At 41.4% G+C, this 27348-nt stretch overlaps 1 protein-coding gene and 1 long non-coding RNA gene across 5 annotated transcripts; one reads left to right on the forward strand and one right to left on the reverse strand.

The window, feature by feature from the left end:
* Nucleotides 1-2302: 2302 nt before the first annotated feature.
* LOC133020456 (uncharacterized) lies at nt 2303-8050 on the reverse strand. Its single transcript, XR_009682924.1, has 3 exons — nt 7967-8050; nt 2545-2630; nt 2303-2371 (listed from the first exon to the last, which is right to left on the reverse strand). It is a non-coding gene; the product is annotated as an uncharacterized LOC133020456 (long non-coding RNA).
* Nucleotides 4941-25814, forward strand: lrrfip2 (leucine rich repeat (in FLII) interacting protein 2). Of its 4 annotated transcripts, XM_061087022.1 has the most exons (27): nt 4941-5122; nt 6409-6569; nt 10624-10710; nt 11136-11195; nt 12484-12543; nt 12686-12724; nt 12929-13000; nt 13571-13618; nt 13711-13779; nt 14592-14708; nt 15271-15327; nt 15692-15745; nt 15915-15971; nt 16776-16847; nt 17126-17239; nt 17680-17721; nt 18521-18652; nt 19063-19134; nt 19970-20140; nt 20227-20319; nt 20721-20813; nt 21959-22060; nt 23196-23328; nt 23555-23725; nt 23925-24004; nt 24808-24912; nt 25001-25814. In XM_061087022.1, the coding sequence occupies exons 2-27, from the start codon at nt 6480-6482 to the stop codon at nt 25109-25111; spliced, it is 2301 nt and encodes a 766-aa protein (XP_060943005.1). In that variant the 5' UTR covers nt 4941-5122; nt 6409-6479; the 3' UTR covers nt 25112-25814. The 4 variants fall into 4 exon arrangements, with proteins under 4 accessions (XP_060943005.1, XP_060943003.1, XP_060943001.1 ...); XM_061087020.1 differs by lacking the exons at nt 11136-11195; nt 12484-12543; nt 12686-12724; ... (9 more) ...; nt 20721-20813; nt 21959-22060 and having other exon boundaries at nt 25001-25112; nt 25569-25814; XM_061087018.1 differs by lacking the exons at nt 11136-11195; nt 12484-12543; nt 12686-12724; ... (9 more) ...; nt 20721-20813; nt 21959-22060.
* The last annotated feature ends 1534 nt before the right edge of the window (nt 25815-27348 follow it).

The following is a 27348-nucleotide window of genomic DNA, read 5'->3' on the forward strand; positions in this document are numbered from 1 at the left end:
CAAAGGACAATTCAATACAAATAGAAACCATATAGCATCTACTACTCATGACAGCTGTCTGAACAAGTATTATTTTGTATTTATTAATGCTATGGTGAAGGGAGAGGTTCACATAGAGACAGTGTTGCAAAAACTAAATCTCTCTGACATTTTTATTCTAACTAAAAAAGGTGGTTATCATAGAATTTGTTGCGTGGTTTTAATGCACAATGCAATTAATACACATTTTCACTGCTGCTTCAGGCTTTAATTCAGCTTCTTGACAAGCAATGACCCAATTACCTCGACTTAACGTGTTCTTATAAGACAGCCAGTCACTGGGTTCAACCCCACAGGTGTCCGGAGTGCAAGCCCAGAAACATCAAAAGACATCTTTTATGATCCTTTTTATGGTCTACTCGCTTTGCCTATTCTGTTCGCCCATCATGTCTTTCTCAGTGCTAAATGAAGCATCCTCTAAAGAGACCTGCCAGTCCAGCTATGCAGATGTTCAGCATCTGGTTTCACCGAATTAGAGATAATTGCACTGTTGTTATGATACAGTGTAGCATTTTCCCCCAACACAGCTTTTCTGCTGTTTGAAATGTGTCAAATATCCCGGTTTCAGGACGCTCAACAGATCCACGGTAGGAAAATGATATAAGAAACGTGGCAGAGAGAGGGAAGCAAAAGTACAGGTTATGTTACTAATTACAAGTTTCTGGAAGAGGCAACCTTCTTCAACTTCTTTCCCGTGAAAAGCTATGAACTCATCTTGAGTAAAAATGGCCAGTTTTAAACAGATTATTCGCAGAACTACCCTTCACATGCTTACAGTATAATTATGTGGTATTAAAGTGGCAGATCCAAAATATAACGTAAGCATTTTGTACTAAATGTGTGTGATATTCGCCATCATCATGTAAGAAATAATACACAAAGATTATTTGATCACGCAAAACCATAAGTTATGTTATGTTATTTAGCAGGATTACACAAAAACTACAGAACGGACCATCGCAAAACCTGGTGGAAGGATGTAGTTTTACAATATTAAATTCTTACACTGTGGCTTTTTCATTATAGGTGTTATTAAACCAACCCTTGCATCAGGTGCATGGACTGATTAGTTCCTCCTCTTCTTGGCTAACATGTAGACTAATCTGTGCACTAATGAGTTTGGCTGCGATGGAAACCTGTAGACTGTAACTTGGCATATGGTCTCTCACCCTCGCTCCAGACACTAATGAATAGCCACTTTAACAGGCCGACTGAGCTAACCACCAGAATAACAATGCACATCCGATTCTTTACAGCATCTAATTTGTGTCCATGCTGTCCATCCAGAATCTGCACACACTCGGAGGCCACCGCCTTCCCCCTGCTGCGTCCACTTCTGGCGCTGTGTTCCTGGAAGACTGGGAAGGAGTAATCAATGAGTCATGTGTCCTGATTACAACCAACTCCCTATGGGGCATCTTCAAAGAGCTCAAGAGCAGATGAGGAGAGGGAGCAGCATTGCCCTCCATGGGGTAATTACAAGTTGGGGGCTCCATGGTTTCGACTCCTTTTCTATGGAGAGACAGAGGCTTACAGACAGAACAGCTAACAATTCATTCAGGCCTGTTAGCGCAGTGGGAGGCTCTTCACAACCGCTGATCACCGACTGGTGGTGCATGGCATCCAAAATTACACAAATCCACCCTCGTGCACACACAAAAACACATGCTGCAGCCCCGTGTTTACTTGCTGACAGTAACAGATGAGGAGATCACTGGCAAAGACAAAAGATACTGCAGAGCAAGACGAGGAAACATTTTCAGGTTTGGTGCAGCTGAGTACACACCTGTCTATCCCAGGAGAACACGCCAAGGGGCTGAGTGTTTGTGAATTAAAAGGGCCATAAAACTAGACAAATACACTTAAGCACTGTCTGGCTGCCTCTAGGCCTTCTTCTCCATTACACCCTGTCCCCGACCATTATGCAAGCATGCCTCTCATTTCTTACCAGAAATTCAAAATCACATGGTCGTTTTGTAACAAGACAAATTAACAAGACACAACCAGCAGCGACAAACAGCAGATTTCACAACATTTTGAAGATTGTTTTCTTTTTATTTTAACCTTCCTGTCTGTCAATATGGCAAATGCAATGCAAGGATTTGCAATTATTGCTAATGCAGTTTGATCATCAGCCGCATGACCGAATCCAATGTTATGCACGTGTTTGTCTATTTAGATGTGATCCTTTATCATCACGACTGTGAAAGATGGTTAATTAGCGCTCAAAATGATGATGACTATGTGGAAAGTTTACCTGGGGTGGTGGCATGGAGACTGCGTGGCTGAGGGTGTCTTTGGGTTAAGACTCCAGTAAACCCTGTCTGCATGGCTGCAAACAGAGGGGTGATCAGAGTCAAAACAGTCATTAGCTTCCTGTAATGAGGGAGAATAATAAAACAGCAGCAGAGTGAGTGAGTGTGTGTGTGTGTGTGTGTGTGTGTGCGTGCGTGCGTGCGTGCGTGCGTGCGTGCGTGTGTGTGTGTGTGTTTGCTTGCATGTAACCTGTGTTATGGGTGTGAGTCAGGGGATTCCCATGCAGGTCCTGTAGGTCCTCTGAATGAAAATCCCTCTTATAGTTGCTCAAGCACCTAAAAACAAAAATAAATAAGGGTTCAAACTGTTAGCAACGTACATTATTCTTCTATTTTCATGTTTACCAAGTAAAGTACAAAAATAAACATTCCAACTGTCTTTGATCGTTAAATACGTTTATTATCTTCAGTTGTAAGTAGTTTATTTATGTGTCACATTATTTAACGTTACTTTAAAAGTTAGAATGAGGATAAACTCTTTGAAACGCAATTCTCTCTTTGGGCCTATTTAGTTACTGTGGTGACAGTGTGCCATTTTAAAACAAGCTAGAAGAACTCGTTATCCGGTACTGCCCTCTTGTGGACAAAATGTATACTATCGATACAGGAGTAGACTGACTGATTCAAAATCTTTATTGTCATAATACTCAGGCTGCAAGAGGCTTCACTCTACTACATATATCTATATATGGATGTAAAAATGTATTAAAATGTAGGGGGAAAACAACGATGAAAACAACATCAGCAAATAACTATACAGAACATTATCCATTTTACAAAAGTGCAAAAACTGTATTTACAAATAGTGTCTCAGTCCCTGAGGATGGAGTGTTTATTTACGGACCTTGATGTGTGTGTCTCTGTGTTAGTCACAGTCCTTCCACTGGTGACCTGGCTAATAGGCATCTGTGTTAGCTACTCATACAAACTATTTACAATTTATGCAATGTTATAGGTGAGAAAATAATATATCAGCTATATTAAATAAAATTGGGTGCTATAGGCCTGCTGGAATTACCTCGACTTGAAATATGCAAAAATAGAGTTCCCTTTATTGATTGAAAAATATTCTGCCAATAACCCACTCAATAATTTTGTCAGAAATATACTCTTATATATTATCTCAAATAGATAGGTTTCTGATGTGAAAAGCTAAAAGTAGAAAGCCTTCAAATCTTAGACTAAGATGAATTCAGGACATGACATGAAGTGACAGAAAGAGGGGACAAAAAGCCAAAAGACAACAAAATAAATTAATGGTCACAAATCCAAGCATTTTAATTTTTAATTTTTTTTATTTGAAACTCCTTATTCATATTTGAAAGAAAAAAAGCAATGAACTTTCTTCATTGTTTGACAAGCCCAGCCCTTTTAATTTTAACTTATTCATTCATTTTATTTTATTTCTAATTAGTTTCATTCTTTCTTATACCACTCAATATTAAAGTTTTATTTCAGTTTTTTGTCTTGCTTATCATTCATCTATATGCAACAAGTATCTGTCATACAGTCAATTGATCTTAGTGCCATATTGTTTGTACATTTGAAATTCATTCAATGTGGGAAAAGAACAATAAAATCTGTTCTTAAAGCTTACAAATAAAATTTTATCAACTTTTGTTTCGAGACACTGTTCATACAGATTCAACATAAAGTTAAACACTTTTAAACTTGGATTGTTATGAACACATTTAAAGTAAACACACTTTTAAACATTTATTGTTATGAGCACTTTTCAACATGTATTGTTATGAACACATTTAAAGTTATTACACTTTTAAACATTTATTGTTATGAACTCTTTTCAACATGTATCGTTATGAACACATTTAAAGTTAACACACTTTTTAACATTTATTGTTACGAACACTTTTAAACATGTATTGTTATGAACACATTTAAGTTAACACACTTTTTAACATTTATCGTTATGAACACTTTTCAACATGTATTGTTATGAACACATTTAAAGTTAACACACTTTTAAACATTTATTGTTATGAACACTTTTCAACATGTATTGTTATGAACACATTTAAAGTTATCACACTTTTAAACATTTATTGTTACAAAGACTTTTCATCATGTATTATGAACACATTTAAAGTTAACACACTTTTAAACATTTATTGTTACGAAGATTTTTCAACATGTATTGTTATGAACACATTTAAGGTTAACACACTTTTTAACATTTATCGTTATGAACACTTTTAAACATTAATTGTTATGAACACATTTATCTCAACATGAACGTAGGAGAGAGACTCATGAATGTTTGAATGGGACCAGACTGCAGATGAACAGGAGCACACACATTGTGTATTACAGTAGTGTGTTTAAATATAGAAGCAGTAATAGCAGCAGAGTGCGTCAGTACTCGCGCACAGTTTCCATGCTGTCAGCCTCTAAAAGCTTGGAAAGTGTTTGTGGTTACGAAGAACCAATAAATGTCTGTGTTGGGAGGAGCCCTCTCTCCCGCCCCCTGCAGGCCACAGCTCCTGACACGATGATATGTCCGGCAGTTCCTGAATGCACCATCACGCCCAGATTTCTCCCAACATCCGGGACCTTGAGAGCGGAGCGGCGTGTGGAGAAGTGGGTGAGCGGGGCAGCGGAGGGCGGACAGGCGGGTTGATGACAGCTGTCAGTGCGGACAAAAACACCGAGGATCTCTGGAGAGGAGCCGGATGGATCTGCCCTGAACCTGCAGCGCGGACGGGTCGACGCCTCGGTGCTATCGGGGACTAGTGGAAGGTGTCGCGGAGGTGAGGTCATGTTTTTGGGGATGGGGAGGATCGGTGCCAGTTTGCCCCGTCTGGCTCTCCCGAGAGTGGAGATTAGCACTGATGGCTATCCAGGCTAACCAGCCGAGCTAACCAGCCGAGCTAGCCCCGGCTCCCGGGGATTGTGCTCGGTGCTGAGGGTCACTGCCGAGGGAAGGACGCGTGTGGGGGGTTGCTGTCGGTGCTGTTCAGCGGTAGCTTCACTGGAACGGCTGTAAGAATAACATTTAAAGGGGACTCTTTCAAATGGGAATTTCGGGAGGACGACGAGCTAGTTAGCATTTCTAGTTAGCATTTCTAGTTAGCGTACCAGGACCAGGCTAACCTCAGTTAACTTCAACGCTAATGTGGGTTAGCAAGCTAACGCTAACCACACGGTCCACCGGTGTAACTTAAGCTTTAACATAGCGTATACTCCTCATACAATGTATTTAATATGCAGAGTACAGGTAGAGTAATGTTAGCTTTGCTAGTGAGTGGGAAAGTTCATGTTTCAGGTGGTAGCTTAAGTTGTTTCGATTCACGTCAACTAACAATAACGCACCAACCTGCTGTTATTTGATCAATAACAACATGAATGAATAGACTTTACACTCGGTGTTTCTGTGGTGGTCACACTGTTCATTTAGAATTTAGAATCCACGGGGTTTAGATCATCGGACGCCTGGAAGCAACGATCATTCTCCGCTCGGTGCTCTGACTCAGCTGGGTCCTAAACTAGGCGTGTTCCCCCCCCTGTCTGTGCCACTCAGCCCCACTGACGATCCGTCTGTGATCTGCTCCTTTACGATGTCTGAATGTTCATCAGCCACATCATGTTGGTTTATGAGTAACTCCCTTATACCAGCTGTTAATACCAGACATATCGGAACAGTCATCGGTTCTGATCTGTTTCAGATGTTGGGGGTTATTGTTGTCATCCTCCTCTGGAGCCCATTGGCTGTCCTGCATTGGAATGTTATTTCAAAATCCTGATTTACAAGCCTGCAGTGGTCCTGCATGTCACGTTTAAATCTGGTTCATGTCAGCCACAAGTGTTTATCCGAAGCCCTTGTAGGTGCCATACATGAGTGACTGTCTGTTTTTGCAGGAATGGAAGTAAGAGATAGGGAGTGTATGAGTTGTAAGGGAGATTAGAGTGTATGAAAGCAGTGGAATGGAGTTGAAACTGGACACTGCCCTGTTGCTTATGTTTGAATATTCTGAACACTTGACTTTGTGTACAGCCACGTTGACATTTCTTCTTCCTCTGTTTTTTCCCCCACTAGGTGTTTACGTACTATCTTGTGTATTTTCTGGACTTGTACATCATCGGTAGAGCTACAGTTGCAGAGGCAACATGGGGACACAAGGCACTGGTAGGAAGCGTGCCCCTGTGAAAGATCGATTCTCAGCGGAGGATGAGGCCTTGAGTAGCATTGCTCGAGAGGTAAGTTCCTACCCAATCACATACAACTTGGTTCTCTGTTTTGGAGAATACTGGGATAAACCTGGGCTACACTCTCTTTGTATTGATCCATTCATGTGTTGCTGAATCTATGATGTTGATGTGGGAAGCAGCATCAGATTTTAAAAGGTTGAGTAGGTAGCTTGCTGAGTGCATATCTCCATCATGGCTAACGCCCTGTTTCACCACGTTAAAGTAAGTTTCAAAAGTTCCCGGATCTTCCTGTTTATTCTAATCTGCTTCAAAATGTAATTTTCTCTCCAAAATTGCATGTAAATCAGTTCAGTAGTTATTTACGAAAATTGCTGACCAACAAAGAAATTACAATGCAAATCAAAAAGGACAGGAGTAGCCTGCCGAAACACAGCTGTAATAATATTTTTACATTTTTAAATGTAAAATATTCATAGAACGTTAATAATCATGTGCACATTCTGATATATCTGATGTGTCGTGTGTTAGACTTTAAGTTTGCTTTTGAAACAACCAGCTGTTTAGTCAACCACTGGCAGAAAGGTGTACTGAACCTGTTACGCAACAAATTATTTTGAATCGAAGTGCATGGTCAGAGTTGTGTCAGCAAATCGGCCCTGGAAACATACACTTCCATGTGGATATTCAGGTTTGACTTGTTAGTGTTTCAGCCCGAGCAAGAGAGACAGCTGGTTTGGACCACAGAGAGATTGACTAGAGTGTTTTTGTTTGGGGGGGAAACACAGGCAGAGCAGAGAAGCTGCCTGGCCTGTAACAACTTGCCATGGGATTATTCCATTTTGTTCCACAGCAGTGCTGCCATTCCTTTGCCTTTTTTCAGAATGTGGTGGCTAAGAGAACAGCCTGCAAAGATAATTTTTCAGAGTTTCAGGGGTTTTTCAAGTTTGTTGGGCACAGGCAATATATAGTGTTTGCAGATTTATAGCGATCTTCTTCTGATCAAGTCAAATGATTTCTTGCATTCACATGTGGAAATGTAACTCTGGATATTTCAGCTTTTCATTCATATTTCTCTTCGCCCACTTCACTTTATCTGTGCTGTTTCAAAGCTGTGCAGTGCCTCATTCTCGTGCACTAAGCACAAGGCTCCATTTGCTCTCTTTATAGTCATGCTGGCTGATCATAGAAACATGAGTCATCTGACCCTCCCAGTAAGGTCCTACATCTGAATCTCTTTATGGAGCAAACTAGAGATTAGATCGACTGTGCAGGGAACTTTGTTGCATATCACCACCCTCCTGGACAACACTTCAAATCAGTGCAGCTTCTGCCTCACGTTGTCTGTTCCTGGTGTAGAGAAGTTGAAGCCTGTCTGCCTGTGCTTGGCACGGATCACTGCTGAGAATGACTGTGAATTTGAGCCTGCACCGTCACCGGCCTCTTACCTTACTGGGCACTCAGTCCTCCGGGATACCAGAAGCTTGCTTACAAATCTGACAGTGTTCGAATCAGATGATCATCTCATACCCGTTGTGTCTCAGATTAGGATCTAAGGGAGCTAATGGGGCTCGAACAAGGCAATCATTGACTTTCCTCAGTGTACAGAGGGGGTGTGTATTTGTGGAAACTAGTTCATAGTCCATATCATTTTATTTGTAAGTCACTTGTATGATGAGAAATGACACACTCTCACTGTCTGTAGTTTATGTTGCAGAGAACATTCACCACTGTCTGTTTGATCTAACTTAATACCCCAATAATGCAAGCCTGTATTTTATTTTACATAAAAAAAGTATTTATTGTTCAAAGTACCACATTACACACAAGGAAATCCAGATATCCAGGGACTAGTCAGATGTAATTTTAATATTTTTTCAAGGTTTGTCCTTTAAATTACATAGTTCATTTCAGTGCATTTAGTGTGAGTGTACTGTCTTATTTGTAAGTCTTTCTATCCCATTAAATCTTTTAATATTGAGGAGATAGATATCGTTAGTTGACAGAGGTTATTATACAAGAAATCTACATTTACAAAGTATTCCACTCAATAGCATTTATAACATTATCTGCACCCTCCATTTAATGTACTAATTGTCAGCTTACATCCTACAAATTAAGCTGGAGATGCCTTATTGTGCTTTCTAATTACAAGTTTGTACTATTGTTTATTTTGTTAGTATTTCCTAGAGTGTTTTCTAGATGTGATCAGGTTGTTTAATTTGTCCAAAGAACAGTCCAAAATCCCAAATATCAATGTTGAAATAATCTACAGTTACACATTGAGCTTTATCACAGTCCCAGTGACTCTGAAAGCTGCAGGTGATCTCATGACGGATTGCTGGACTCCTATTTGTCCATAGTGCTGGAGGTGTGTTTGATGGCGAGCCGCTCAGGTTACTCTGCCAGCCCCACACGATGAGGCTGTCCGAGAGCTGGGGCCAGATGGGCCAGGCTATAGATAGGACACAGACAGAGCTCAGCTGTGCTGCTGTGCAGAGCAGGTCACACTGTCAGACAGCTCAACAGGTGCAGCACTGCACAGGGCCAGCCGGCTCTCCGGCTTTCTCATTTGTGTGCTCCCCTTGTACATTCACAACTTCACATCCTTTTTCACCTTGTGAAAGGCATGTTTCATTCTTTGACCATTGATTAAACTCCAAAAACACTCAGAGTAGCACAAGGAAATGACAACAAAGTGTCCCACAAGGGCTGGAAGATATGGCCGATAATTACATCAAGATAAAAATGTTAATATCAGCCGATTTTGATAATTACTATGATTAAATGTCACATTGTTAATTCTTTTAATTTCAATGTCAGTTTTTTGCTTCTGAGTGAATGTTGTGCTTTTAAAGGGATAGCTCACCCCAAAATTGATATGCACTCTATCTACTCACCACCATGGCAACAGACGGGTGGGCGAAGTGTTCACAAACACTTTTTGTGTTTCAGGGGTAAACAGCATTGCAGCCAAATCAATACAATTTAAGTAAATGGTGACCTGTGTACTGTGTTTACATAATGCTTAAGTACTATATCAATATAATGTACTTTTAGAAACTTTAAGTGAAAATTATTGATACTGTTTTAACAACCAACCCTGAACATAACCTTCAGCAATGATGAAATGATATTGTATCCGCTGTTCAGAAATGCCTCTTTATATGAGGGTCATTATTCTATCTGACTCATCATCTCAACTTTCCCCTGAATGTACAATCTGTGGTCATGGTTTTCATGGTTGGGATGTCAAGATCATTCTCCTGTTAAATAAAACTCTAGTCTGTTTAGGTGAATACAAGTTACTTCCTCCTGCAGTTGAAGTCTACCTCCACCACAACGGTGCTTTTCTGTTTCAATACTATAGGTTTTGATTTTGATTTCCCTGTCACAGACTAGATGTACCGAAACACGCTACATTGAGTTTTGGCTGATCGTTCATCATCAATATAAAACAATTTTTTATTCACTCCAGGCTACTAGCAAAACGTCTCAAGCGAGAGACACCGTCTATTCTGGCAGCGCAGATAAGAAATTGCTGGAATGCTGGCAGTGTTTGTCTGCAGTGAGATACAGTACACAGCAGCATGCACAGTATTTATGGACTGTCTTTTAGTCAGAGATAAAGGGCTGGGCTACATGAGCAAGTGTGCCATTCTTTGGTGTGTTCAAAGTTTAGGCATGTATAGTATGTAATTAGTAATATGGGTGTAATAGAAGGATTGGCCTCATGGCCACCTGTGTGACTCCTCAGGGTTGGGTAGGAGCTTGCCTAAATTAGCCGCCTGTGCTGAGGTACTCTGTAAAATGAGCTCCTGTCCATGTTCTGGCAATTTGTTTCATGACTCCTCTCACTTTTCACACATTATTATTATTATTATTTTACAGAACTCATTGTATAGGTAGTAAGGTTGTTAGCATTACGTAGTACATCCTCCAAAATGAGTATAAAGTTGCCTGCCCAAATATACTCACGTTTTTACTGTGTGATTTGATTTTGTTTAAGGCATTTTCCTTTAACTCATTGCCTTTGTTTTTCTTTACCATCTTTTATCTGTTTCCTTTTGATGACTGACAAGTGTATTCATGTTGTGTCTCACAGGCGGAGGCCAGGCTGGCAGCGAAGAGGGCGGCTAGGGCGGAGGCCAGGGATATTCGAATGAGGGAACTGGAACGGCAGCAGAAAGAGGTATACAAAACAAACTGATCTTAACTGGCAAAGACGCACTGTGATGATTATTCAACCCAACGAGTTGCAAATGTCCTGTAACTGCAAATGAATGTGAAAAAATGGTTTTCTTCCCATTTTTGTTACTGTTTTTACTCCAATTCTCAAGAGTTGCTACAATAATTTACACTTTTTGCAGCCTGCCTCCAGAGTCACTGGTTTGGAGGAGACTCTACATCTTGAAAGAAACTTTCAGATTAATCTGAGAGTTCATATACAAAACCATAACCACAGAGAGAAAAATAAGTGCTGCATGTCCACAGATATCCACAGACCAACGTGTCTATTCCTGTTGCAAATGTCACCCAATGTTGTTTTTTATATTTTCATATTTTAGAGTGAAATATGATTGTATGTTTTTCCTTTCACTTCCTCCCTCTGTCCAGCATTCTCACCACTCATCTGGCAGTAGCAACAGAAAGTGGGGTCAGATCCACCAGTGGATGGTAGGCGAGCGAGCAAGTGTGTGCTGCAGCCTGGCAGTCCACTAACAGCCTGTTGTGTGTGTGTGTGTGTGTGTGTGTCTGAGCCCCGGTCAACCCTGACCGTTTACACTTGACTCACAGACTACACTGGACCTCACTGTGGAAATATGCCTCAGCAGTGTATTTGCTTTGGAGACACCCTAATCTGTGTATCTGTAGACCAGGCTATGGCCTTTGACTTTATTTAGAGAAGCTGAGTTTGCATGGAACAGGGCAGTTTGGACATTTAGCTGCAATCCTCAAACCTCCAGCTACTTTAGAAATAGTGGATGGTTTTGAATGTTAATGAGCTGGTTTTGCATGGATTTGATCTGGGTTTGCATCGTTGTATTGACTAGATTGTGCTCCGTTATGTTGCCTTTTTATGAGAATATATGAGACAAAAATTGACTGCATATAACCTAGTATATTCATCCAACAGCGTGATCTTTCATTTGAAAAGCAGGATTTCAGGTTCAGATTTTTGTAACGCTTTCACTCAAAACCCTGCGTTCGTACTCAAGTAGCCTCTGCTGCTGCTCAAACTGTGCACTTGCACTCAGATCATTTCTAGCTTGGACTTATTACCTGTGCTCCAGCTTCTGCTCTTGGTTTCTTTTTTTCTACACTTGCATGGGCGTTTACTTTAACCAGGTCCATGCAGTGCCGCCCTCTACGGCTGTATTACTACACTGGCTTCCTGGCGCTTTTTTATTTGTCAACCCTAGTAACTAACTGAAATTCTATTGGTTAGGAAATTTTAACAGACCGGTTATAGAAATAATCTAAGCTCAGAGGAGAAAATCAAAAGCAGATGTTTCATGCTCACACAGTAGCAGTTTTAGAGCAAGGACAAGAGCAGGATATCCATCCAAGCAGCAAAATACTTTGAATGCAAGCTCACAGTTTGAGCACAAGCAGAGCTAAGCCCAAGCAGAGGCTATTTGAGTACAAGGGCAGGGTTTTGAGTGAAAACATTAACCAGTCAGAACCTAAAATTTATAAGTCTCGCGCTCAAACTGAAAGGCCACACTCTCGATTAAAGATACGGAAGAATAACATTTTCATGCTTTTCATTATTCTTGCTACTATGATCGAAGTGAGTAACCGTGGTGGATGTTTATCCATTTGGTTATAAACATGAGGACAGAAGTTGTACAGCATGGTTTGGGGTTTACATAGCAACTGTTTTGCAGTGACCTTATTTACCCTTGTGACGCCTTTCTACTTTCACTCTGTAATTCTTATCAACTTTCCTCCCTGACCCCAGGCTGACTCTGAAAAAGCCAGAACCTCTAGTAGTAGTAGGTCCAGCAGTCGTCCGCACCGGGTCTGTATCTCCCTCACACACTTCCTCTTTGTCTTCCTGCATTTCCTCTCCTTTTTTCTTCTTGAATCCTGCAGTTAATCTCTCATCACCCATACCCCTCTGTCTGCTTCTCTGCTGTGACTCCATGTTTCCACATTAACAGGGGCTGGATGATGATGTCATGTCAGTCCGCAGCTACAGGGTGCGTACATACTACACCCCTGCCTGTTTTATTAAGACTTGGCTCTCATAAGGGCACACTGATGACGTGTGAAAGCAATAGTTTTTGTTCAGAAAGCACTACTTAGCAGTATTACATTTATGTTCTTTTGAGCTTAGTCCGTACTTAAGTTGTCCTGGAGAAGATTTATGTTAATGTTTGCCTGTCTGTTTCTTTACTTTGAAGTCAACTTCCTCAGCAGTACGCGACCTTGGTTCTAGCCTAAGTCGATCCAGTTCCCGTAGAAAAGATGCCCTGGTGCGTTGTGTGTGTGCATGTGTGTGAGACTTTCTGTACCATGTGTGGAGTTTGGCAACAGGTTGAATATTGATTGATTATCAGCATGTAACCAGAGTGCTGGATAACTTTATTGTGCTAAGCAGAACTAACTTATATTCAAAAATGTTTGCTCAGCAGCAGTCAATGCTAACAGATGTTATGCCCTCAACCTGTGCTGAGTTATGTGCAACAGGATGCTCATGAACACATTGCCAGTAGTAGAGAATAGAAGGGCTGATATTGCATTTGCACCCGCTCTTTGGGTTGTGTCTGCATTTTCGACATCATATTTCTTTACTTAACTTCCAACACACAGTCATTGTATTGGAAGGTCCTGTCTGTGACGAATGTTTGTTGTTCCCTCTGTGTGGCCTTGATAGGATGTGTTAAAATAAATGGTTTGCTTTGTCAGTTGCTGTGTTGTGTTACTCAACCTGAACAACTAACCTGGTGTTAGTGAGACACAGGAAATGTTTGTTGACTGGGCAGAACCAGCTGCACGTCTCAGATACTTGATCCTAACGCTCGTGACTCCTGTTCTCTCTTCAGTCTGACAGCCTCTCCACTAGCTCTGCCCTCAGGAGTTCCCGCTCCACTGTATGTACACATATATCGTTCCACTCACTACTGCTGCCTTCCTTCCAGTCATTTGTCTTACTCAAGCTTCCTTTTTCTTCTGGGCTGAACAGAGTTCTGTGTACAATGACCTTCATAGCCATAAAAAGGCTTCATCCAGCTCCTCGAAGAAGGACCTATTGGTCAGTGTTTTTTTCTCAGCGTTTGTGTCTCTGCAGTCTCAAGCATGGAGGCAGTGAAAACTAACCATAGTGGTGGTGATGATCTACTGGTGAACAACTTAACCCCTTATTTAAAACGAAAAATGAAAAAAAGACACTAAAGCTGCTTTCAGGCATCCACCAAAATCCTGACAATCTCTTGAAATTATCCTGAGGGGCTGTATGTGAGAACACAAATATCCGTTAAAGTCCATTTCTTTCTGGACATTCTCTTTAGTTTCTCCTTCCAGCCTCCTAGTAAACACTCCAGATAATGTGGGAGGGAGCCCATGTGAGAACACAGCAAGATATTACCCAGAGGATTAGCGAGGGGGTGTGTTGATCTCATTTACAACATGTGATGGCACAAAAGAAAAAGGAATACAAATCATCTCAGGATGAAAAAGAGGTGTCAGGCGCTAGAAGACAAGACTTGGAAAGAAATTGAGATTCCAGAGTTTTTTAGGATAAGAACCGATGTCTGTGTTGATAGGCTGTAAACAAAAACACGTGATTTGTGTAGTGGACTTTTTATGCATATTTCCTGCCTCCACCTGAAAGAGATTTTTCTGTCGCCTATGGGTTTAACTGGAGAACCTCATGCTGTGTTCTTCATATGTGAAAGGCAAATTAACCCATTGGGCAGACATTGTCCAGAGTTCATGTCTGAAAACAGCTATAAATATAGTTTATCAAGATGTGTACTAAACATACTGAAATTGAAAATATTAGTATGACACTCAAATTCATTTTGTCAGTGATTATTATGAGGTCAAATGTTACTACTCTTCCAGACTGGTCTGTACCATGATCAGAGGAACTACTCCAGCCTCACCAAGAACAAACCTGTGACCTCCATCTCCTCCTATCAGCCTCCGCCCTCCACCTCCACCTCCACCTATCAGCCTCGGGTCAGTCTTCCTCTGAGTGCTGCCTGTCCAACCTTCAGCCTTTTTATATGGTAGTCAAAGGACACCCAATGAAACTGGACTCCAGTTTGAACAGCTTACTCCTAGCTGCACGATTCAGTTTATTGGACATTTATATTGCTATCATAGTTTTTATATGACTGCAATATGGGGCTATTGTTTGTTTGAGATAAAACCATCAACGATTAATGGAGAAACATGCTGATTGTGTATAATGTTGCCTAGTTATGTTGTAGAAAGACAAAACTGCACTTTGAGGAGATACTGTATCTATCCACTCTAAAACAATTATTGTGACTATTTTAATTCATGTTAATAATTGCTGGCCGACAAAAGTGCTGCAGTACCAGTGTTAAAAAAACACAGCGAACAAGGACAGTGTCACCTCACCTGACTTCCACACTCTGAATGCTACAGGGTCAGCAAAACATTCATCCTGTTTCCACCCGCTGCAGCTCTTAAATCTCTCTCCACCTCACATTCCCGCCACAGTCCTCCTCTGTCCTCTACACTGACCTCTCCCTGCTCCCCTCCTCTTCCACAGGCCTCCTCTTCCTCGTCCTCCACCTCGGGTACAGGGCTGTCTCGCAGCCACAGTATGGTCAGTTTCTGTTCACTGGGGTGGACAGCATCTTTCTGCATGCCTCTAGTTATCCTAAGAAGCAGACCTTTCCCCTCTCGTGAGGCCAAATACATGTGATAGGAGATGCCCCAGTCACTTATATTTAGCTCCTGGACAGTCTAAGCATGTGGCGTGGCCACACATTTGTAGTTTAGTTCGATAAGACAGAAGCTTGTGTGAAGCTAGGGCCACTGAAACAAACTGATATTGGAAATGATGTTTCATATTATTGCATGCTGCAAAGAAAGCCTTCCAACCAAACCTATCAAGCCAATGCCTCAAAGATTTATGCTCCTTCTCGTGTTTTGCTGACTCATGCATTGTCTCCCACGTGTTCCTCCAGGCCTCTATTTGTGACGACACGGGTCTTTACGTCTCAGGCTACAGTCCAAGAGCTGTGAGTCTTCTGAATGTTTGTCCAACCAGCGTTTCAGCTGTATACTGTTTTGCCTTTTGGCCTAACATCTGACTTGATGTGGATCCCCTGACCGATCCTCTCCTCCTCCTCCTCCTCCTCCTCCTCCTCCCCCTCCTCCTCCTCCTCCTCCTCCACCTCCCATCCACAGCCCTCTGAATACAGCTCTTACTCCTCTTGTGCCAGCTCCACCCGCAGCAGCCCTGCGGTGAGCCCCCTATAACCACCTCCATCCTGCATGATATCAGCTAACACCACAGGCGGACACTGACAGACTCCCCTTTGCCCCCTCTCTGCATCACACATCCCTCTTCATATAGACGCTGACTATGTTTACATGGACAACAAAATTCCGAATATTTAACTTATTCTGAAAAAAACACTATTTTGATTATGATGTTCCATGTTTTTTACGGTGAACATGTTAAACTGAGCTTAAATAGTTTAGTGTACAATTCTACAGTTTTTACCATTTGGGAGGTTTTCTTTCTAACTTTGCAAAAAAATACGACCTTATTTGTGTTACGGGTAATTCAAAAATACTGTTTGCATGACAGTGTCTTATTCAGACTATTGTTTTAATCAGGTTAATATCAGAATATTGTTGTCTATATAGTATACACATATTCACTGTGACCTCTCATACCAAACTGTCTACAGCTTGATTGAGAGAGCAGCATCCTTGAAGCGTGTGAACTGAGAATTTCTTCTGCAGTGCTGTGCAGGCTACGGTGTTAAATCAGGGTTGTCTGACTTGGTTCCAGTTGGTCCAGTTGACAAATTATCCAAATTGCATGAATTTGCATTACTTGATAGGGTTATAGTCTTTGGAGTAATCCAATGACCTGTTTTAAACAGAGAGGGCTGCTGAACATCTAGGAATTGCTTTTTGAACAAGACGTGTGTGTGTCAGAAAAAGCCTCGGGCATGCAGCCATCTTCTTCTTTACTCTGGCTCCTCATTGTGTGCGTGCGTGTGTGTGTGTGTTTGTATGTGTGCGTATTCCTCTCAGTCTTCCTCAGATGATGACACTGTCAGCAGCGTGTCCCAGGAACGCTTCAACAGAGGCCGCAGGGACAGTGTGGTGAGCTGTAGGGAACATAATCTAGACCCAAGCTGTTTTGTTATTGTAGTGGACATAATTAAAGATTTTTTTCAACGATTGTTACTGCATCACCTTCATACCTATTATTCTACATTTTAAATGCATTGACCATGAACTCTTCTGGCTGCATTGTGTATGTCATGTTTTTCCTCTGTCCTTTTCCTAACTGACTTTTACCCTTTGGTCCCTGTTATCATTTATTTCTCTGCCTATCATCTATGTCTCTGCCATCTTCCTCCTGTCTGTCCTGTAAGCAGTCGTCCGACTTCTCAGACATTAGTGAGTCGGCTGCTGATTATTTCAGCCGCACCAACCGAAGGGGCAGTATTGTGTCTGACCTCGATGATTTGAGCATTCCAGATCTGGACGCTGTAAGTGGTTAAACCAAGCTCGCAACAGTGGATCGGCGAATGCAGTGCAAAAACAATGTTTGAATAATTTTTATAATTGATGCATGATTTGAAATATATATTTTGGTTTTCAAAACTCATCCTACATCCTGCGGTCATGTTTTATTGATAACCTTATAAAAGAGTTGATTGATATAAAGGCTATTCGACGTAGCAGCATGGACTTATCATGTGTGATTTTTTAACACTGGTGTGATTCCCTGAGCATTGCACTCTGGTTTACAAGTGTGTATGATCTGTGAACATGCAGCACTTCTCCCTGACTCGTATTAACCCGTCTCCAGGACTAATCCCTTGATTTGCAGGTGAAGAACTCAGCTCAAAGCATAACCACACAGGACGCATGGTTCTCAAAACAGTGTGCAACTAACTCTATAGTAATACATTTTTTTCTGTTGCAGCTGGATGAAAAATGCGACAAGCAGTATACAGACTACAGTCGGGTGAGTTTATTATTATTACGTATTTGACTTAATTCATTCAGTATCTTCACAAAGCACCTGGGTAGGTTTATATACAGGTGCATCTCAATAAATAAGAATATCATGGAAAAATTCATTTATTTCTATAATTCAATTCAGAAAGTGAAACTCATATATAATATAGATAGATACATGCCACGCCGCATTGATGCAGTTATTCATGCAAAAGGAGCCCCGACCAAGTACTGAGTGCATATATATGAACATACTTTTCAGTAGGCTGACGTTTTGGTATTAAAAATCTTTTTTTTTTTTATTGGTCTTTTGTAATATTCTAATTTTCTGAGATACTGAATTTTGGGTTTTCATTAGCTGTAAGCCATAATCATCAACATTAAAAGAAATAAACCCTTGAAATATTTCAATCTGTGTGTAATGAATCTATATAATATATGAGTTTCACTTTCTGAATTTAATTATCTAAATAAACAAACTTTTCCATGATATTCTAATTTATTGAGATGCACCTGCATACTTATAGAAAGTACTGATTGAGAATTCATCAAGAATGTAACTCTCGAAAGCAACAGGTAAAATCCTACACTGACTACTGAATAACAGTGTTGCCATGGCAACGCAATCGTATGTCAAGTTCATTAAACCCACTTCAGCACATGTTTGTGACAATGCCTCCCTCAGTGAGATCTGAATAGGATCACTTAGAGCCCTGCAGGATCGAATGTTGGTGTTGAATAACATGTTGGGAGTTGTGTTGCACTTTTGCGTTTGTTTTTCTGACTGTGGCGTTTTGCGTCCACAGCCGTCTTCACGCTGTGCCACCCCAAGCCTCTCAGCAGCCACGTTGGCTTCACTGGGTGGCACCTCGTCCCGGCGCGGCAGCACAGACACCGGCAGCGTCTACGATGCTGACACCAGTCTGAGTGAGCTTAGGGTAACTACACGCACAGCGTTGACTCTTTCTACATGTGTCTGGTTAAATAGAAATGTGATTATATTAAGTAAATTTGTGTTTTAATCTACGTTTGTCATCATTACGTTCTCAAAATGTTTAAAACCCATTTGTTCTATGTATGAGTCAGGTAAATAAACTCCTTCTTCTGAGTATGAATGAGCCTTCCACAGCATTTCCTTCCTCCCTGCTGTTCTAAGTGTCTGCTTTAACCGTTTTTCTTCAAGTATGCACGGGAGGTCTGGATGTGTCATGTGTCCTGCGTAGCTGGGTGGTCATGTGTATGCCAGCTAGACTGTCTTTGAGACGGAAGCACGGGTGCTCTGTTATCTCTCCCCTACCCTCTCTGACGCCCCAGCTCACCCGATCCATTCCTTCCATCTGCCCTACAGGATATCTATGAGCTAAAGGACCAGATTCAGGATGTAGAGGGGCGGTACATGCAAGGGCTTAAAGAGCTGAAGGTAGAGGGGCTTGAGCTCGCAGCATGCCTTCTCTTGTCCGCTGGGAGCAGTATGGCCTCACTAACCCCCCCCACTCATACCCCTTCTGTGCCCCCCCCCCCCCCCTTTCCTGTAGCTCTCAAACAACACAACTGTGTCTCTGCGTGCTCCCAGTGTGAATTGCGTAATGAGCCTTTCTGTTGCATGATCTTCCCTCACTTCCTGTTTTGATCCAACTCACTGGTTGCGGCCTGAAGTGAAGACACTCCCACAGCTCAGAGGTGTAAGAAGAAGAGCAACATGCTCCACCTGCTGACAGATAACAGCAGTTCTCTCAGTTACAACACTCCTCTTCCACCCGGCCTCAGTGTCGGCGCTTTAGTTTGACGTCTCAATTAACCTTCAACACCTTTCGCTCTCTCAGAAAGGACAATATACCCTTTATCTTATGTATATGAGTAGTTTACTAACAAACCTGACTCCTGGCTTGTTCTTGGTAGAATTTAATACTTGTGAAGCACTTAAGCTAGATTACGTTTGACCATCTTGTTTCTGGTTCACTTTTAGCTCTCTCTGTCAGATCCTCTTTTCACACTTCTGCTTCGTTTCACTCCTCAAAGTGATTCCACGCATTCTTGTTTTTGTTTGTTCAACGTCTCCTCTTTGATATCGCATAGCGAGCGGTTTAAATTGTGAAATACCACAAAAGGTGTTCAGAATTATGTCTAAGAAAATATATTTGTAGCATGTTTGGTGTGTTAAATTTGTTGCACCTCAAAGCCCACCGGATGCATGTAGGTGAGCTGTGCTTTAAACGTGTTCACTCCGTTTATTAACCGGCTTCCACCCATATCAGGAGTCACTTGCAGAGGTGGAGGAGAAGTATAAGAAAGCCATGGTATCGAACGCGCAGCTGGATAACGACAAGAACAACCTCATCTATCAAGTCGACACGCTAAAGGACGTCATAGAAGAGATGGAGGAGCAAACGTCCGAGATGAGGAGAGAGCTGGAAGAAAAGTCAAAGGTGACACTGTCAATCTATCAAGGAAAAAGTCATTTTACAAAATATGTGGCCATGCTGTGGCTAAAAAGTTCTGTCTGTGGTTTCAGGAACTAGAAAGGCAAAAGCACACATGTACAGTCCTGCAGCATAAACAGGAAGAACTGAAGGAGGGAATTCGCCAGAGAGATGAGCTTATAGAGGTAAGGCTGACCATGCATTAGGAAACAAGCTGCTTCTGCCAGTGTGACCACATACATTCTATCAACACTTTGAAAGGTGTTGGTGCAGATTGTAGAGGAGAGTTCTGCAGGAACTTTGATAAGGGTTGATTGGCACTGGCCGGCCTCTAGGTCCTCTCCCAGTCTATGCTGTGACATTCAGCTGTTTCCTTTTCCTGTGTGACTCTGACCACTATCCTTCATTCCTCTCTCAGTGTTCTCTCATCAAATGACTCTCTTTTCTCCCTGTTTGTATCTCTCATTTTTGTATCTCTATGTATTTATGTGCATTTTCACTTCTTTTGTCTTCTTTCATTCAATATATTCCTGTTCTGTTTTTATCCTGTGCCGTGTCACCTCATTACTGCTCAACGCTGCTGCAGGAGAGCCAGCGAATGCAGACTAAGTTAGATGCCCTCACCAGAGAGGTGTTCGACCTGCAGGAAACTATAAACTGGAAGGACAGAAAGATTGGGGTAGGAGGCCCCATGTGGCTGCTCCGACAAAAGCCGAGAGTCATAGATTATTGCACTTTTTCAGCCTGTAGACACCGTGTCCAGCTCTGTAACCTCTCGTGCTGTCTCTGCATGATGGAGATCCTTAGGCATTAGCACATACCTGGACCCATCCATATTCACAGTTTGGAGTTTTGCATGTCAAATTAACTGGGTTTTCAGTTTGGATTCTGCAGTGTCAGCTAACAAAACAAGTGCACTGGCACTGTGTTAAATCTACAAGTGGACTACCTGTAAAATACAGATGTTTCCCCTCTAGGGTTGTTATGTTAATATAAGTATTTGGATTACATATCTGCTTAAGCATGACATGCATGTTCCACGTGTGGATCAGTTAATTTTTTAGTTTATGTAGTCAGACTTCTAATGATAGAAGCATCATAATAAGTATGTAGCTTTTCCAAAGTGCAAAATCAGAGGTACATCATCTCCTATGTATTTTTTTGCTATCTTTATTCAAGATCATGGTTTAAAATTTTAAGAGCAGGACTTATCGATTTCACTTAAGTAGTTCCTGCTTGTGCTCCTGCTTGTGCTTTAGCAATAGTATGGCCAGCTATCTACTGGACTCCTGTTCCATAAAGGGGTTTTCCCTTCAAGCACACAAACGGAAGGCCGGTATAATGAGAAGGCTGTGGAGGTCCATTTTCACAGACTTAAAAATGAAGATCATATGTTTCCAGTGTGCACAGAGTCACCATGAGCACGAGAAGAGCTGAAGCTGGAGCTGAGGAAATCTGTCCAAGCAACAATTTCAGCACAAGTTTGAGCATAAGCAGAAAATCTCAGTAGAAGCAGGGGCTATTTGAGTGCAAGGACAGGGTTTTAAGTGAAAGTATTACAAAATCTTGCTCTCAAACTGAAAGAACACACACTTGAATAAAGTTAGGAGGAAAAAAATCCATAATCTCCCTCCTTGTAAACTTATCTATATCTTTTTCTCTATTCTTCCTCCTCTTTGGTGGCTTGAGATGCACAGTGCATGTTTGTGCATGGAGCGTGTCTTTGCTGTGTCATGTGTTGCATGTCTGTGTCTGAGTCTTTCCAACTTCTCCTCTGCCTCTTCTCCTCTCTTCTCTCTTGTCTCCTCTCATCTGTGTGGCCAGGCCCTAGAGAGGCAGAAAGAGTACTTTGATTGCATTAGGAATGAGAGAGATGAGCTCAGAGATGAGCTCGCTGACATCAAGGAGAAGGCCAAAGCAGGAGAGGTAGGTCCACCAAGTCCCAGAAAAGACATACGCTTAGAGGAATGAGTTTACGGCCAAACAACCACATTTTATACTTTTTCATTTTGGGTAGAAGCCATTTGATGTTATCAAAACTGTTACTGTGTTTATTTCCCCACTATATTTTCTTGGTGCAGTGTTAATGGGATAAGATTTCAGGGCTGGAAGCCTTCTAGTTTTTGTTTCTAGATTTAACTGATTACATTTAAGGAGACTTTGTTTGCTTCCAGATAAACAGTCTGTGTTGAGAGCAACAGAGGTGGGACACAATAACTGAAATGCTTCAACTACCTGTTTTTTGATTTATCTGTGTTCATGTGGAGATATCTGTCCATAAAGATTATCCAAAATGTCGTCTGCACCTAAATATACTTCGTCATCAGAATTAGCCTCTGGGCGGCGAGATTGATCTGTAGATGACCATGACTTCAGTTCACTACATCAAATGACAAATGAATGGATTTATTGTTCAAAGACATATGCTCTCAATGTCACTGTTCATAGACATCACCACAGTAACTTCCGGCTTTAACAAATGCACAAGTCAGCATCTGTTATTGTGCAAACACATGGTAAAAGAAAGGAAAATGTCAGAGGGGTTGTGCAACATTCAACATTCAAACATTCAAAAACAATTAATGTAATTATACACTGCCGAAGGTCTAAACAGGCAATGTGAAGCAACATTCACATGGGGAACTGGAAAAGATGGTTCTGATGAAAGTGGAAAGTATTTTTGCAAACATGTCTGAACAGAGACAGAATGTCTTTGTCTTTGTTAGTTCGAGCGGACGAATCCTGACACATCCTGCTTCACTTTGTGCCTTCAGGTTTAAATGAGGCAAAGTCAGGGGCTGAAACGTTTGTTATATGGATATATGATACATGTTATCACCCACTGACCACTCACTGGCCTTTAGTTTTCAAGATTTTAGCATTTGTTTTTATTATCAAAGCTCAAATGTGTTCATGACTGCCCGCTGTTGGTTTGTTTGGTTACTTAGTAGGGGTGAGAGGGGGTGGTATGATGGGAAGAAGTGACATCAGTTTATAACTTCATTACTGTAAAGGTTCTGGTAACAGAGTTTCCTCAGTAATTGGCCTTTTCTCACCACAGAAACACGGGCTGGTCATCATCCCAGACGGCACACCGAACGGAGACGTCAACCACGAGCCCGTCTCCTCAGGGATCACAGTGGTCTCCCAGGAGGCCGCCCAGGTGCTGGAGTCTGCAGGAGACGGACCGCTGGGTGAGTCTGAGGATGTGATTGATAAATATGCAGATGTGATGAGGCGTGTGTTTACACTCACCAAAGCTTGTAATGAGAAGAAAACCTTGTACGTTTGAGTGATCTTGTTATTCGATTCCTTGTTTGTCCAAACAACGCATATGCAACAGGATTCAATTGTTCAACACTGACTCTGCTTTTCAAAGTGAACCGCGTCAGTTCTAAATAGTTTCCATCTGTTGTGTAGATGTCAGGCTACGGAAGCTGGCAGAGGAGAAGGATGAACTGTTGGCTCAGATCAGGAAGCTGAAGAATCAGCTGGAGGAAGAGAGACAGAAACACTCGAAGGTGGACAGCACGTTCACAGACGGGGAGAGGATGGAGAACGGTACTGACCTGCACCTTATTGAGTTGCAGAGTAAGTTGGTTTTTATATTTATGAATCCACACACTGATGAACATTTTCTGTATTTTCAAACCTGAGCAGATTCTCCTGCCAGCCCCTTTGTAAAACCTCTGGATAATGTCTGTGAGCTCATGTTAGAATACAGCAGGTAATTCTCTGGCTGACAATGACAGCTCTAACACAACTCTGCTTGTCTCTGTTTTCTCTTTAGGAGACGCCAACAGACAGATTAGCGAATACAAGTTCAAGCTTTCCAAGGCAGAACAGGAAATGGGCACAATGGAGCAAAATGTGAGTGGGAAAGAAACGACCAACCACGTGATAGTTTGCACTAAATTAAAGAAACATGATTCACAGGCTTTAAAATAGGGACAGGAATCGGCAGGGACCTCCCGATACGATACTATCACGATACTTAGGTGGCGATACGATATGTATTGCGATTTTGTAAGTATTGCGATTCGATATTACGATTTCCTGGGATTTCTTTTGGTTATTTTTTTTTTTTTAAGTACTGGACCATGGAAAAATGTTGAATCATACCTTCAAATACAACACAGTCAAATTCACGTAGAGCTTTACAAGTTTTATTTCAAATATTAACATTAACTTAATGACTGCCGGGCAGCCAATAGAGAAAATAAATAAAAATGTGCCCTATTATTGTATAGCCCCTGTCAACTGCACACAAACTGACAGATTAAGAAATGTATGCCACTTAGGCTACTTTTAAACAATAAATAAAAGGTAAATTACATAGAATGAATAAAAGTTTACTTAAAATATAAACTTTGAAATAAACAAAAAGAAGGCTATTGTTGTTTGCATGTAGCCGATGCAAAGCTAGTGCTTGGGTATGTTTAGATTCTTGTGCAAAAACAAGAGCTGGTCAACATGCTCTGGGGTGATGTTGCTCTCCCTATATATCCCTCCCCGTATAAACCAATAAATATGTTTTAAAAAAAATAAAAAAATTTAATTTTAAAAAAATCGAATGGCGATTTAAAATCGTCATTCACAAGAATCGCGATTTGTAACTGAATCGATTTTTTCCCCAATCCCTACTTTAAAACCTTTTGTGTCTGTTTTCTCAGATTAACAGACTTGAAGGGCAAGTGACCAGGTACAAGTCAGCGTCGGATAACTCGGAGAAAATAGAAGACGAGCTTAAAGCGGAAAAACGGAGACTTCAAAGAGAGGTAACGACGCCGAAAAACTTGTTTTTACCAGCGTGGAAAAACTCAGCAGGCTGGATGTGATGACTCTCCTCTGTTCCCCCCCCCACAGCTACGCACGTCTCTAGATAAGAATGAGGAGATGGAGATGACCAACAACCACCTAGTAAAGCGCCTTGAGAAGATGAAGGCCAACAGGAACGCCCTCCTGTCGCAGCAGTGAGGCAAGGCAGCGTCACCACAGAAGCCCTTAAACTCGCACCTCAGACCTCTTGACTGCCATATTTGCATCTGGAGCCCATTTCCATTTTCAGCTGTAACACTTTAAGATTTGTAGCTAACCAAAAAAAAACACTTGTAGCACAGGAAGAGAAACAAAACGGAGCTGTGTCTGTTTTCTTTTAAAACCCTGAAGTGTTGGTTTGAGCTGGCGAGCTGCCGGTGTTTTGGGAGGAATGACTCTAAATAAAACTTTAAAGTTGCTGGGAGATACAACCGAGGAAAGATCTCTTGTCACTACTTAATTTCTCTGACCTTTGTACTACATCATGTTATCCGGGAGATTTCCTTCCCCTCTGGCTGGGTGCTTGGCTGTATTGTTTTGTTTATTATTCTTTTCTTTTTTGATAAGTTGCATGAATGAGTATAATGATGCTTTTTAAACTATTCAACCCTCACAGCTGCTCCAGCCCTGCACCTTCTCTGCTTCCCCTCACACAGTGAAGTGCCTTCTCACACTGGGAGACAGGGGGTCTGCGCCGCTCCATGAAACAATAATAGTTTTAACAGGTACAGAATGATGTATTTAAGAAGAGGTGCGGCCGTCATTGGAAAATATATAGAACCAACTTTGTCTGCTGCGGTTTCATTGAAATTTTTTCAAATATTTAAAAGATTTCTTGAAAATAAATGTGTAATTTACAGAACTGTGTATATTTCTAAATCTGTATTGTCAAAACATGAGGTGTGAATGTTATTCATTTGACGGTTTGGTAGTTTTCCTGTATACATAAACTATATTTAAATATGGGTGTAGATTTCAATTACCTGGTGATATTTCAGATTATTTAATCTCATTTAAGATCCAGATTTGAATATGTAATAGACAACACTAGTGGTCGGAGGCGTTGTGTTTTCTGGTTGTCCGTCCGTTTGTCCCTGATAATTGTTCTCTTGGAGTCAAAGATGAACTGATAAGATTTTGGTGGACAAAGTTAAAGTCACTGACATATCAGGAACCCCCCCCCCCATAGGTAATTTCATCACATCTGACATAAACATTTACTTAGACTCGAGGATGATCTGATTCAAATTTGTAGGTCCAGATTACTGGGACCTGAGAATTTACATGTTTGTCCTTGAACGTGATTTCTTAAATCTGTCTTTTGGGAATTCCTTCAAAATCTAATGCGATGTCACTTGGGCATAGACATAACTGAAATAGAAGAGGAGATGTTTTCCTAACTCTTTGGTAGAGGTAAAGGTTGGAACATCTACCCTACAGCAGTAATGGTTGAAAGCGTTTTTCCTTCACTTCCTTCAGTTTCCATACTGACGTTACGAACTTGTAATCGTCCACAGGGTATTTTCAAGTGAAGGTTTTACTTAGCTTCACGCTGTGCTCTGATCCCTCAGCGCTGCTCACGCCTCACAGTTCCTGGGGAAACTGTCAAAGTAATAAAAGTGGAGCTGGTGTTCTGCCACATTTTGGGCATCATGACTCAATTCTGTTTTTCCTGGCATCGTCTCCCAACCCTCGCTTTCAGAAAAACCATGTGAAGGCTCAGCACTTTAAAATAGGCCATTCAGAGCGAGGATTTCCTGTGACCGAGTGGAGCCTTCATGCATCATGGCAGATGGTTTCTATGCCTCTGCGCCGGCAACAGCCAGTGGTTGAACGCATTATGTTTTCGGGTTCTACGTCCGTCCCAACGCGAAATCTTGCCTTTAGGGTGTTGAATTCAACTTCAGGATGAACTGATTAGATTTTGGTCGTCAGAGGTCGTGGTGATGTCACAAAACCTTTTTTGTCACCTTAGGCACAAACATTCACTTGAGCTTGGATTTAATCTTGCCTAACAAAAGGTCAAAGATCACGGTGGCCTCAAAAAGTATGTTCAGGTTTTTAAAATCTTAAGCCCAGCTGGAGGGAATGTCTTTCACTTGGTCTCAAAGATGAACTGATTATATTTTGGTGCCTGGAGGTCAAAGGTCAATGTCACAGTGACCTCATGTTACTGTGAATGTGACATCAGGACTGCCTGTAAGGAATTTCATTAAATCTGACACAACTCACCTGAACACACGGATACATTTATTAGATTTCAGTGGTCAAAGGTCACGGTGGCTGTTTCGTTTTTGGCCTCTTGAATATATCTCAAGACTGCTTGAGGGAATTTCTTAATCTTTTGATCAGCTGTCACTTGGACTCAAAAATGAAGTGATTATGTTTCTGTTGTC

The sequence above is a fragment of the Limanda limanda genome, chromosome 15, assembly GCF_963576545.1.
Source record: "Limanda limanda chromosome 15, fLimLim1.1, whole genome shotgun sequence".
NCBI classification, from domain to species: domain Eukaryota; kingdom Metazoa; phylum Chordata; class Actinopteri; order Pleuronectiformes; family Pleuronectidae; genus Limanda; species Limanda limanda.